The following is a 14671-nucleotide window of genomic DNA, read 5'->3' as shown; positions in this document are numbered from 1 at the left end:
AGCCTAGGGAACTAATTATTCTAGGGAACCCAGGGGCCTGTTTGAGTTCTTGCTCTGGGCTGATGCCTGAAGCCACATCCTGACTGCTGGTGGGGTGAGGCTCAGTGGTGCAGCAGCATCTACCCTTAGCAACTTCTGCACAGCAAGAGACCCTAGGAACGTGTCCCGGGCAGGAGCTCTGGCACACAGGAGAGATGGGCAATCTAGCTGCAGGGAAGTGTGAAAAGTCCAAGCCAGGCTACAGGTACAGCCTTGGCTCTCAGTTGCTATTTCTGAACCTCTAGGGTTTTACACAGTTGAGACAAAAGCTTTAATTGTAAACTCACATTTAGCAATGAGAAGCTGAGTAAAAAGAACTGCAAGTAGATTAAAACGATTTACAGTGAATCTCTTTAATATTTATTTTTGATGCTTAGAGGAGACAGTGCTACATCAAAGGATCTCAATCTATGCATGACTATTCAAGAGGAAGCTACTTTTTACAGAATACATTAATGCTCATAGATACAGTCTAGTGCCTTCAATGTATATAAAACTGCCAAGGTACCTGATTTGAAGTAAGCAGTCAGTTTGATTACCAGGTTTCATTTTTATTCATGACATGACCATACAACTTTTTCTCTCAGTCATGTTAGGAAGCCCATTTCTTAACCCCTTCTCTATTAACAAAGTTTTCTCTCCAACATTATTAGAGGTGATTGGGCTAGTTTTTTTTCTTAGAAGTACTCAGGAGTGAAGGATCCAACTGTTCTATATAGGAAAGAATTAATGGAGAGAATTTAATATACAACCTTCTCTTGCCAAGTGTGTTCTTTGATTTTGACTTCCCTATTTTGGGGAATATGGAGAATCACAGGATATTGCACAATTTGCTCTTTAAAAGATGGCTTTGTGAGCTTTTGCTTGGCTTTTCCTTTAGGAAATCCTTGCAATAGACCAGCACTATAAGCTCTCCTGAGCAATACATAAAACGATTGATAATTCACTTCAAAATTTCTGTCTGATTTTACTGTCGAGGTCATAGTGTTTCACCTAGCTCAGAGGTACTTCTCCCTGCCCATATCTACAGGCTGTCTTTAATCTCACACTGATAATTGCTTCAAAGACAGTATGTATTCAAACATGAAGGACTCTATTTAAAAGAGGCATCTAGTGCTTGAGCTCTGAGCTACCGGATTAGCACTAAAGAGAGAGCTCCAGCCACAGAAGCACTGTAATGTGAATGTAAATATAACTGGCCAGTAACAGGAATTTGGCTTGATCAGTCTGTGTTCACATGAGAGCTAGGAAATGATTGCCACAGTTCTCTTTTTCATGGCTGTGGAGTGAAAATAGCCCAAACTGGTGCCATCTACATCTGCATTGGAAGACAGCCCAAGTACAAACCATCTGAATCTGGAGTCTGTAGTCGTCCTGCAAGCTCAATTTTTTTTCCTAACAGAATGTGCTGTTTGATAGTATTTTGTATGTATTCAAATTTTTCTGCTTTCAGAATATCTGTTGGAAGATGTGCCAGCAAGGGGCTGTGGCAGTGAAGAGTGGAGGGGAAACAGAAAATTAGCAGTAGACGGTCACATGCTGCCTGGGAGGGTTTTGTGCTTGATAATATGGATCTGAATGCAAATTTGTGGTACTTCATACCAGGCCAGAAATGCACTAAAACTCTATTGTTTAACACTATGTCAATTTAGACATAGTTTTTGCCCCCTCAATTTCTATTTTGGTCAACACACTGCCTACGTAACTTACTATTCAGTGTCCCATAGCTGGTATTTGGAAAGCATGAGTTTATGGAACATGATTTCTCATAATATTCTCTATATTTGCTACTTACTGACTACTACAAACAGGTGAAACAGTTCTGCTTTTTAATTAAAATAATACATCTCTGTTTTTTCCAACGTAGCTAGTTCAATGGATTTTTTTCCTTTCTCAGGATGCTTATATGCCATTTTAAACTAGGAAACACTTTTTGTACAGAGAGAGTTACATGTGGCCTGTAGTTGTGTCTTAGCAGATGAGAAAAGGGTACATTTCTGTCCCAAGTGTTTTTATATAATACTGATTTTCAGGAGTTTTGGTCTTCTCTCTGTGGATCAAATAGCTCAATAAAACAGTGTTGATTTTGAAAGACTCCTATCAGCTGCGTTAGAAATCTTAAAACTTTAATCCTTTACCATTTTGGATACCAAATGGCAGACTCAAAGCTGGTCTTACAGTACTATTAATAGGAGGTGCATTTGAAAATGCAACTCTATATTTTTTTGAATGGGATTTGGGTTTGTCATTAGGCTCACTGGAGGAAATAGGTCATACATGTAGGCATGTACTGCAGGCAAAGATGTGAAAACAGTAAATTTAGTAGGATTTTCTCATGAAGAGTCTTCTGAGCAAACACATTTTAGCACCTGCTGAGAATATGTGTTTTCTTTCTCTGGGGACTGTGCAAAAAGCTGCACTTCTGCTTTTCAGTTTTACTGTCATCTGTTTCATGTACATACAGAAACACAAAATTTGCTCCTACAGACACACTAATTATTTAATGTCAAACTCAAAGTGTTTGAGATCAGATTGTCTCAGAGGCAGTGACCTGTGTTGGAGCCAGCTGACACCCACAGTGACTCTTGGGAACAGCTCTGCTTGTGCTGCAAACCTGATCCCCTTCCAGCAGTCAAGAGTGACTGCAGTGGAGATGCCCCTGAGTGGCCAGCTTATCCCACTGTGAGCCTAACCACGGGAGGGAGAGGGAAGGGGCACAGGGTTCTTTGCAGCCTGGCAAGCCACGCTTGTTTCTGACTCCTCTGCAGAGGTTCTGTACCCTGCTCCCCCTCCTCACCCCTTGTTGCAGTAGGGTTAAATCAGACAAGTCTGCTTGGTGTGGATTTACCCTGAGGGGTACCCAGGAGGCCTTTGTGGGGACACCTTGGGGTGTTGGGCCCTGGCACTGGGAATGAGGCTTAGCACAGGGAAGGAGCAGGGAGGAGCAGTGCTTTGTGTCCTTCCTTTCAGCAGGTGCCTATGAGCATTGGTCAGCATTCAGGCATGGATGGCCAATGGTCTAAATATGTTTGTGTCCCTGCTGATGAAATTGCTCACACAGACAAAAGGCTGCACAAATTTTTAAAATTTGGAATTGACAAGGAATGTCTTGAAATAAGGTAATTTTTGTATAGTGCTGTTAACACATACCATGATGCCTTCAGTATCTGAAAAATGCTTAAAAACTAACAATTTTTAAACCACTTATTTCCTGCACTGGCCTGTAATACATACAACCAAAAGGAAGGGGTTGGTGGGTGTATTCTCTGGCACAGTTTGGTAATCTGCACGTCACTGACCATAATTATGCTGTCTGAGCATTTTCCTATTCCTGCTTAAGAACAGAAAAAAATATTTTATCTGTAGTCTTTTCTATTCTCATCTGTTTCCATTTGCTTAAGACTGCTCTCTCCTGTTTCCTGGATAATTGGAATTGCCTGCCACTGTGTTCTGGAAGCAGAGACATTGCTGAACAGAAGAAGTTTCAAAAGTTTTTTTCACACAAAAATGTAGTGGATTTGAAATACCACCTTCCAAAAAATAAACCCCTAAAATAAACCCCAGTAAAATGATCAGGGAGATGGGAGACTTTATCTAAAGAAAGAAATTATTGTCTTAATAAGTATCAAACTACTATTTGAAATAATAGCAAGAGAACATTTTATGACCACAGATAAACACTTTAATGGAATACTCTCTTCTGTGGAGAAAAATAGTTCAGACTTGTAATTACAGCCATGAAATTTTTCTGTTGTCTACTGCTGCAAATTTTGTGGATTGTTGCTAAGGATATGTTTACACAGTTGGTAACTTTAATTGCATTAAGACCACAAAAATGTACAGATGAATTGGAGTCCAACACTGTATCAGAGAGGGTTATTAATTTTATAGATCCTAATGTGAAGCATTTATTGCTGTAGTACATAATTTAAAAGAGTTACTTTACAAGTTTGTGGTTGTATGATTCTGCATCTTTCCACTCCCAGAGGATATTGGGACAAAAAGTCTACATTTATATCAAACACTGGATTTCAGAATTACTTCCCTTCAGTTTTAAAATACAAAGGGAAAATACAAAAGTCAGAAAGGAAAGAAGAAAGAAAATATGACAGAAGTCTACATGTAAAGGAACACATATATGTAAATTTGAATATCCATTATTCTCCATTGTATTATTTATAAACCATCTTCCCTTTTTTTATATAGTGTTATAATAGAGAACAAGAAGGTCACTGCATTGAGGAAATTACAATCTAAAGTATTTTGTGATTGGAGAAAGTTTCTGACTGTTAGTTTAGGAATAATATGCATAGGTGATAGCTGTACAAGATTTTTAATTTCTTGTTGTTGGTGAATTTTACCAACATCTGCAGTGTGGATTTAGATATTTAACACCTTTCTCTGTATTGTAACTATCTGTCTGGAGTTATGTTATACATTTGAAACAGTCCTGTTTATTTCATCACAATGGTGTTGAGTCAGGATTGTGTGTATAAACAGACTGATGAGTGCAGACTAGTTTGCACTGTTTGTGATTTGAAACTACTCACAAGATGTATGGTATTTTTATAGCTTTTGCTAGAAAATGTTCATATTAGTTAGCAAATAGGAAGACAATACGGATACAGTAGAGTCTTCCAAGGAGAAGTTATTGGTTTGTAAGGTATCTTTTCCTTAGGCAGTGTGATATCTTTCAAGCTTAACCTTTTCTTGAGGTTGGTTAACTTTCATTGTTCTGTTCACGGGAGAATTGCTCCTTGTATGAAAAAAACCTACTCATAGTATCATGAGGCTTCTAAAGAAATTATAGATTTCTATTATTATGCTCATTCCTGGTGGAACTGATACTACCTGGGTCGAAGTGCACCATGTAATTTCATTTGTTTCAGGTGACGTGTGGGGTGTCGCTCCCGCCCAGCAGTGACGTACAGTTCACACACGGGTATGGAAGCACCCACCCGTACCCATCTGCTCATTCTTTTCTTCCTTGAGCATCAGGTGCAGGCTACTGTCACAAATGTCACCTGACACAGACCTTTGAGCTGGCCCAGAACTGCTTTGCTTTAAGGAAGCTGATGCACAAGGATGTCAGGGTAGAAAGAAATGCTGATAAAGGAGCGACATTTTGAGCTTGGTGTAGAATGAGTTCTAAGCCTAAGCCTGGGAGTCTGCTGGAGCTGTGCCCTGGGGCTGTCTTTCAAAATGTTCTTGGGGCATTGGTTGTGAATGAACAACACTGCATATCTGTCCAGAAAGTGGTGCTTTCCCAGAAACAGGTGCTCCATCCTGTGGACTCTGCAAGGTACATGACAGGTATAGATGTATACAGATCTGTTGGTTTTGTCTAAGGCTGGTTCAGGAGCATTTAATTCTTTAATCCTGATGAATTTATTCCTATTATTCATCGTGATTAATAGAGGATCTGAAGCTATGGCCATCTTGATGATGATAGAAAAGTGGAAGACTTTCCACTTTCTTGCTGGAAAGACATCTGTAAGGTCTGTGATCAGAAATTAGCTACATTTGTTATTTTGCAGTGTTTACTTAGCTGCCTTTTTTTGTTTTTAAGGGAAAACCCAATAAAAATACCAATGCATGGAGGTATATGATACATAAATAGTACTGTTTTTGGTTAAAAGCTGAAATTGTTGAAATTTGTTGGTTTATCTGTAATTTTGAATAAATCCCTGCAAAAGGACAATCTAGCAGAGAATACCTCTAAGACTATGCATGTGAATCATACTTCTATTTCTTTAAAAATAAAAAATAATACTAAGAAATAATTGACTTTGGAACTCTTTTTCAGAGTGTATTTAAATCTATCTATTTGTGGGCTATATGTGAACAATATTTGTACCAGTAATATAAAAAGAATATAGCTGGTAATTCATGTTGACATTCCCAGCAATACAAATAATTCTTTTACTTCTATGTTCTTGAACTGTAGTATCTGTTAATGAAAGCAACAGTATGGATATGTCTAATATTCTCGTGTTTTTCTTCAGATTATTCCCAGAGCCAGAGGAATGAAATGAGGAACTAATATACTGATAAAGGTAATTAATGACATCAGCCAGATCAGTGATTTAGGAAAGGATTGATTCCATTTATGAAATGCTTGGTAAGGTATGTTAACTTATATATTTATTTTATATAAATATATTTTTAGCTTATCGTCTGTATTCTGAGAGCTTGGTAAAATAATAAAAAGCCATGAAACTGTGCAGTGAGGAACTAAATAGGAGAAATGACAGAGCTGTGGTAGCAGGTGTCTGTCAAACTCAGTGCCAGAATTGTGAAGAAGAAACTGAGACCTAGTGCTCTGTCAAGGATATCACTGGAGAGTACCTAAAATGTGCAATGGCAGTAGATAGAGGAGAATGGAAAACAGAAAAGCTACTGTAAGAACTGTAAAATACATGGAATCTTCTTTTGTTTTTCTTCATAGAATTCTTGGCTATTAGAAACAGAAGGAGATTGTCAGGCTTTGAAAAATTAGGCATGGCTTGTGGAAGAATAAAATTAAATATTTTTAAAGACAGATTAGGTAATACTCTTCCATTATAATTTCTAGCAGCAGTCTCAGTCCAGACCAAAACAGATTTGGGTAGGGAGCCTGACCTGCCTCTCTCCTGCTGTGGAGAATGTTCTTTAATCCCTCTGTCCTCCAGGAGCTTGATAAAATAACCTGCAAGATGTGGTTTGAGTGGTCCTGAACTGTAGCATCCTGCAGGAAAGCTGCTGTTAGTGTGGCAAAAGACTGGCCATAGTCTGGCCTGAAAACAGTTCCCCTCTTCAAGAATTCAGAGCATATTTGAATTTTATTTCTAAGAATTACAAACAAACTTCAAGACTCTAAAGTCAAGGCGTGCTTATACTGTATTTGTGGGGGAGTACGGTGCTGAAGCTGGTGACAACTGAGAAGTCTCTGGAACAAGATGTAGCAGAGCTACACCTTGAAGTAAAACTTTTCTGGTCATGTGCAGCATCCCTCAGAGCAGTGTTCCTGCTTCTGGCAGCTGAGCAGCTCCTGTGCTGGATGGTAACTCCTCAGTCCCTACACCGCACCCACTGTAAGCACACAGGTGCTCTGAAGCTGGGAATGAGAAGGCCAGCATGAAGATGCTCATGACTCATAATTTGGTAAATATGTACATTATGGTACTATCTGTATTTAGGTGGTTGCAGGTGATCTATCCAGAGAGGCTCTCTGATGCCCTGAGGCATGTGTTGGTGAGGGCCAATGCATCTGCATGCAGTTATTCTCAAGTGCTGCCATGTCTGTGGTGTTACTAAGGTAATCCTACATTCCTCCCATTGCTTGCTCTTGGAAAGGGACTTTGTAAGGAAGGTACTAGTAAAAAGGTATTTATTTGCATGCTGAACACAATTTCTGCATTTTTTTGGGGGAAAATCTTTGAAATATGTATTTTTGGCAAAATTGTTAATTCTATGGGTTTCAGGTCTTGAATTCTGTTGCACAAGGGGCTGCTGTGGTATTCCTACCAAGTGCACTTCATCTTTTCCAGCCCAGCTGCCCTGAGCAGCCTCCTCTGAAGCTGTTTCAAGTGTCTGGTTGCTGCAGCCCCAACTGTCTGGCTTGCAGCTGCATCTGACCCTCCTTCTATGGTCCGTTAACTTCTCCTTGCAGTTCATCTTGTAACTTCTCTACTTTGCTTATCTTGATGACCCCGTTTTTAAGTACTGCAGATTTCATTGTTTGGTATCATCTCAACCTGTTATTTTCTCATTTCTGAACTGAATAAAGTTTACATGATTTGGTTTAATACTTTCCTCCACTATCTTAGAAATAGTGCGTAGACCACCTGACATCACAGCATAAACATATGAACTAATGAATGAAGCTCTCCACATGCTTATACAAAAGAAAAAAGAGGTAATGTTTTCACTCATTTTCACAGAGGCTAGTCTAAAGCAAGAAGAATGAAATGCCCCTCCTGCAGAGAGCATAAATATATGTTGATAACACACTGTAAATTAAATACTGTATTTCTTCCAAAAACTGAGAGGACTCCAGTTTGGGCACTTGGAACAAAATGAGCCCAGACGTCTGTTCTGTTTTCTGCCCAGTGTGTTCTGTTTTCTGTACTTGAGCTGAGGCACATGTGGAATTCTGCTAAAATGAGATTATAAATTAATGGCCCTTCACACTTCATTGCTTGAATGAGCCAGAAGTTATTTTCTTCTGGTTTTGAGTCCCAGGTGCAGCACTTTCTGACTAACAAATATGAGTCTCTAAAAGGGAAGAAAGACCAGTGATTTGAAACTACAACAACCTCTTCTCTGTGGTCTGAGTACAGACATGTAATAGAGAAAAGGAAAGCACATCAACTGACAGGGTGGAGGAAAGGAACATCCAGAAATATGATGTTGGTGAAGAAGTGGTTTGTGATTTGGGCAACAGCTTCCATTTCTGGTCTTTGCTTCTGGCTTCATGTAGAAACCTAAGCAGGTCATTTGCATACATGCCCCAAAGAGATGACCCATTTATTTGATTTTTGGTACCCAAACTGAGTTGCTATGTGACTGATATTCCATTGCTATTTAGGCTGGTCTAGAGTGTTAACAAAGGGAAAGATATCTATGTTCACAATAGCTTAGTGAGATGAAGCTGGATGTTACAGTCCCTACCTGGACCAGCCTGGGCTTTGTTCTCAGAGGCTGATCCACTCTTGCTCTTCAAAGAGGGCTGATAGATAGTCTGTCTCCCTGCTATTAAAGTGTACCTCTGATCTCTCTTGCTGAAGGTCCCTAAAAATGAGCAAAATTTCAATATTAAAGAAACACTTAGAATTTTACCCTCGTCCCCTCTAATGACATTCCATAGATGGCTGAGCATGGTAGGGTAGCATGAGAAGTGACTGGGCAAGGTTCACTAATTCTGTAATTTTCTAATTTATAAATTTTCCTGAACATTAATTTTAATGTGCAATGGAAAATCGTGGAGCTTAAGAAGAGGAGACTCTGGAGACACTTCTAGGCTTGTACTGATATATATGTTATATATATATATATGTATGTACATAATCCAGCTGAAGCTGCAACATCTGTGCCTCTGTGCCTTCCTAACTGGGATAGGGAGGACAAAATGTGCCAAGAAGATATTCAGACAGCTTGAAACTGGTTTCCATCATGGCATCAAGGGTGTTGGGAAGATAATTTGGGATTTTCTCTGACATCTTCATGCTTTATCAGTTCTTTGGTGATGTCCAGATAATATCAACTGGGATTTAAACTGTTTGAGAATGGGACTATTTTCAATAAGAAGGGACTAAATTAATTTATTTCCTGATGCAATTTTCAAGAAAACAGAAAAAATCCCTCCAACGCTGACAATGTATCTTAACCCTGAGGCCTTTCTCAAAATTACAATGGTAATAGTTTAGTCTAACAGTGTTATGTGCCTAAAGCAAACCTTTTGTTATATATTCTTTCTGCTCAGCCCAGGGGTAGGAATACAGTACAGAACCACAGGAATTAAAGACTGCCAGGTTTGTTCCCACTTTAACCACACCTGCAGTACTGTAGCACAGTAACAGCTGAACTGCCTCCTCTGCTCTTTGAAAAGTAGGAAGACCCCAGGAAATATCTGCATGTCAGGACTTCATCAGAGAATACAAATTTGTATATTTTGTGCATTTTTGTATATTTTAAACTTTTGAGAGAACTGTTTTGCTATTTCTCGTATCTTTTTCAGAGATTGAATTACATTCTCCAGTGAATTCCAATTATTTTTGTATACAGATACCTGTTTTCTCTCTATAAGTTCTGCCAAATGTAGTTTCTAGCCACATCTTTACGTTCCTTAGTTGAGGGGGCCTCTCCTCATCCTTGAGTAACTGGTGTCATTGCAAAGGTCTCCATTGCCCATGGCAGGATGGAAGAGGCACTGCTGCAGTGAAAGTGTCTGTTGCCTCCTTTCTGCTGCAGAAGTGTAATATTTTCTGCTGCAGTAAAAGAGGGCAGGATGGCACTACTTTGCTGAACAAAAATGTCCTAGATCCTCCTGTGAACAGGAGAATATCCAGAATTCATTCTAATCTTCAGGCAATGGATGCTTCTGTATTTGATGCCTGGGTAGACTTTTCTCATAGACTTTCTATGCTAAAAATGACTATAGATAATGCATAAAAATGGGATTTGGGGTAAAATTCAGGTACTCTTTTTTTCTTTGGAATGTTTATAGTGTCCTATAGTATGTTTATAGCATGTGACACTAGAGTTATGTATTGGAAACCTGTTCTGGTCCCTTTTAGGTATCATTTTTTTATTGGGAGATCTTGCTGTATAAAGAGGTATTTTCTGAAGTTCCAGTCATGGTCTTTTCCAGTTTTGGGAATAAGTGGAGGTTTTTTAGTGGCATTTAAGCTACAACAAAACCTAAGGAAAGCAAGAACTAAATCTATGCATTTAGACATAAAACATTCAGCCTCAGTCAGGACTGGTATTTGGAGGATACAGCATAATAAGAAAACATTATGGTAAATCCCAAGGGTAGGGGAAAATCTTTCCTGCTTACTAAGTATTGGAATAGAAGTCATCTACTGCCTTTGTTTTTCAGCTCCAAGCTTTCTATGGAGTGGGGAAAGTCCAAATCCAGATTGTCTGAACAAGACAAGATGTCTGTACTGCTGGATCTTGCTTAAAGAGACTGCAAAAGCTCTTTATTTTTTTTTTTTTTAGGAAACACCCTAGTTGTCATAGAAATCTCGTTAATTTTATTAATATTTTTGTTAGGAATTGTCTTTGGTTAAGTGTATGTAAGTGTTGCTGTCTGTGTAAAAGCTGAAAAATGAATTTTCCACATTGTTTACCTTCCTAATAAAGAAATAAAAGAAAAAATGTGAGTGGAGAGGGGAGAACAGAAAAATATGTTAATGTGTAACATTTCTAGGTCTTGTAGTTTGAACTATGCAAGTTCAGACGTCTCAAGTGGAACACCTCAGCATTACAAAGGTACTTTCCTGGTATGTAACAGCTCTTACAATTGAGAATTTATTCATATGATTCAGGAAAAGACATTGCCTATTCTTGGAAGGCAAGGATGGAAAATTTCAGTTTGGAGTCCTTAAAATTATGATGAAATCAAATAAAAAAAGATGTTAGAAACTCATCTAGAAATCAATTATAGAATACTTACATGATTTAAGAACAGCTAATTTTTCTGCATATGTTATAAATTCCTGGTGGAATAAAGTATTAACATTTTTCACAGAAGTGAAAATTGATAGATGTTTATTTCAAGCAAAGAAGATCAAATGCTGCCCACACCATAATTACACGGAACTTGTAATTATGTGTTCTGCAACTCAGCTCACTTATTACTCAGGATCTTCCATAACTGCATGTTGCTATATACAAATGGTAAACTCAAGAGTTGACACCTCAGACCTGATTTGCAGGTGAGAATTTCTCATTTACCTGGCAATCTGTCACAGCCAGAACAGGCTTCTGAATAAGCATGTGATAGAAAGTACTGATTTTGTGATGAAACATTTCAATCCTGATTTTGTAAAGTAGCCCCCAGAGCTCCTGAGCTGAGAGCAAAATTCATTCTGAGTTTGATCTGGGATGAATTTCTAATCACATTAGCTATAAAGGCAGCATTTTAATTTCACGGTCCCTGGGAAAATGAAACTTGGGTAAGCTGAAAGCATTATGAAAAAACTTCTGCATAAATATCTGATACTGTAAGTCTTGGAATATCTACACTGAGGTGATGAAGCTGTAATTACATTTCTTTCTTGAGATGCGTTTCCAAATTTTGGATGTTTGTAATTGAGTTATAGCCTCTATGCTGGGTTTTGCTGGGTACAGTTATAAGTACCAATCTTATTTGCACAGCAAGACAGTGTGTTTGGAAGGGCCTTGAGTTCCAGGATTCTTGTGTATCTGTGGTATGAGGTTGATTATGGTACCTGCACTCTCTTAAAAAGTGCTCCTGAATGTAGCTTGGTGTTCTGTATAGTGTTCTCCCTGGCAGAAATGTTAGCACTGACTGAAGGAGCCCAGGACTGGAGTCAGTGGGATGTTTGAAACTGCTCTCAGGGGAAGTATCTGGCAAGTGCAGTTGTACTGGCATTCTTGAGAGTGAACTAATTCAGTGTTTTGGGTGATCTCAGGCTTTCAGGGTGAGAGTTTATCAACTGAGTCTGCTGTGTGGAGTGAAAAATACAATGATGCTTGTGCAGGAGGAAAGGCTTTAAGCAAAGCTTGAGATTTCAACATGCTGTTGGGATTGCTGCAAACATGTAAACCTGTGAGAGCAGTTTGTTGCACAATCCTGGCAGCTCCAGAGAGGGTTTGGACTAGTGACTCAGTACTCTGCTGTCCTGTGTTTTAAAGCAGCACCTCTCTTCTGGTGCTGTTTAGCAAGTGGGGAGGAAAATCTTTTATTATTGAATTTCAGACGTAGGGCAAGACACTAGTAGAGGCTGCACCTTGGTAATTTCACTTGAACATCTAGTAGTTGCTCAGAAACTATCTAGGTAGACCTGTGGCTTTAAGTGTAGGTGGGAACTAGTTTATATGGGGCTGTCATTAGACTGTCAAAGCCAATATTGACACAGTAAACCCAAAAGAATATAGTAAGAGACTTCATGAGAAGTGCAGTGCAAAAAAAGTTTACTTAAGGGTATCAAAACAGAATTACTATGATAAACTCTTTCCAGATAACCCATTTTGTCTTTTTTGCCTAGACAATTTTTTCCCCATAGAGAACAGGCACGGTACTGGCTGGAGGGAAAAGAGCCTTGCATTAAGTTGGTGGAGGTGTTTGGTGCAGAGGGCAAGGAAGCACACCTAAGCATGGCTGCAGATTGCTCCTGGTACCCCTGTCATGAGATGGCCCAGCAGAATGGGGAATAACTCTGTGTTTTAACTCAAAGAGCACTTACAGCCTTGTGGACTCAAAATCTTGTGGAAAACAAGAATATCAAGTGTTGAACTAGAATGGGAAAGGCAAAGAGCTTTTGCTGGTGGTCAGAGCGCTTAACTCCTGCCTGATGAAGCCTCATGAAGAAACTTTCATAAAGGCAGAGACCTGAAGCCCTGGCCACTGCCAGGAGAAACACAGGATTTCAGTCTCACTGTGTCTGGCAATTATTAATTTTCTGTTTATCTGTCCTCAGTGTTTTGGTCCATTGGATACTACCTGTGTATGAACATGCTGGAACAGGCCAGCTGATCTGTCTTAGGTGGATCAGTGTAGACTCCATGTCTCCAGTTAAACTGGGAGTGCTGGAAACTCAGGCAGATTTTGCAATAGCAAGTAGTACAGTGCAAGAGTAACAGATTTTAGATTGGAAGTTGGTACTAAGGATATGACATAAAAACTGTGAATTTAAGGAATTTTAATGTTTTTGACAACAGAATTCATATGGCAAAACACTTTTATTATTCCAATATATAATTTGAGGATTCAAAGCTTGAATGCTCACATGAATAGAAATGCAACTCTTGGCCTAAGTTCAATATATTTGTTTGCCCCAATATTGTAGCAGATCAGATTGATGTATGTTAGAAACAGAAAATGTATCCTTGGTTGACTTTATATTAATTCTCTCTACATTTTCTCTCAAAATGATGTCCTGTTAGACTAAAGCACTTTGCAAGAAAGTCCATTCATTTGATTTGTCACAAGTTATATGAAGGCATTTCTCAACTGTTATATCTATATTTGCTTATTCAGTACTGTATTTAAATTCTATTTAAATTACTTTCAACATAGCACTTTGTTAAACTGATCATTTAAATTAATCTCTCAGTAGCAGATAAACCAATTCTGAAAATTTGACCTCAAATACAATACAAGCAAAGAGCCTTTCTGTTATGGAATAAGTTGATCTTGTACTTTTACTAATATTATGGTTGTCTCTTTCTGCTCTGAGGAAGAATAACATCCAGCATCTGGTGCAGAAGAGACTTTCCTGTCAGCTGATCTGAACCACAGCTCTTGTAAACATTCCAGGATCCTAATCCTGAGGAAGTCCCACCCCCGTCAATGAATGTTAAAGTTCACGTGAGCAGGAGGTTTCAGTTCTCATTTTTCCTGATTTATTAACAGAGCAACTGTCAGAGTAGAAGTGTATTAGTCATTCAGTGGGAAAGTGGAAAATAATGAGACACTTACGGCTGGTGCATTGTTTTGAATCTGCTCAGCCAATGTTCTGATGCATTCTGAAAAGAGAGAAAACACATTTCATAGTTTAAATGAAGATCATTTTAATCAAGAGCAATTCAAGAAGTGAAATGATATTTTAAAAAGTGAATGAAGGAAAGACCTGAAAAAACAGTTTTTAGTTTTGTAGCTTTGTGCTTGTCTCATCTTGGTTAATGCTTAACTTTTTGTTATTAGCCTGTTGTAACATTTCTAGAAAGCTGGTATCACAGACTACATTACTAAACTGGAATTTTACCAGGCATGTGGTAGATTAAATCAGGCTGGTTAATGAATCATTCAAGAAGTGATAAGCAAGCCATTTAATATGGTCTCTTCATCACAGAATTTCTTTGTATTTTTTTCACTCAAATCAGCAGATTAGTGTAACAATGGCTGAGTGGAAGATACTTTAACTGGGTGGAATATTATTAACCTCATGTTTGCTCTGTT

General features: G+C 38.6%; 1 protein-coding gene across 1 annotated transcript in view; it reads right to left on the bottom strand.

Annotated features, from left to right (window-relative positions):
• BLNK (B cell linker) overlaps positions 1 to 14671 on the bottom strand; it is an 87437-nt gene that overhangs the window by 47614 nt on the left and 25152 nt on the right. The window contains exon 3 of the mRNA XM_041461603.1: positions 14192 to 14238. Coding sequence (XP_041317537.1) covers positions 14192 to 14238 — 47 coding nt within the window. The remainder of the gene's footprint in view (positions 1 to 14191; positions 14239 to 14671) is intronic.

The sequence above is a fragment of the Pyrgilauda ruficollis genome, unplaced genomic scaffold (genome assembly GCF_017590135.1).
Source record: "Pyrgilauda ruficollis isolate IOZ18807 unplaced genomic scaffold, ASM1759013v1 scaffold15, whole genome shotgun sequence".
NCBI classification, from domain to species: domain Eukaryota; kingdom Metazoa; phylum Chordata; class Aves; order Passeriformes; family Passeridae; genus Pyrgilauda; species Pyrgilauda ruficollis.
This window is presented reverse-complemented; position numbering and strand designations above follow the sequence as displayed.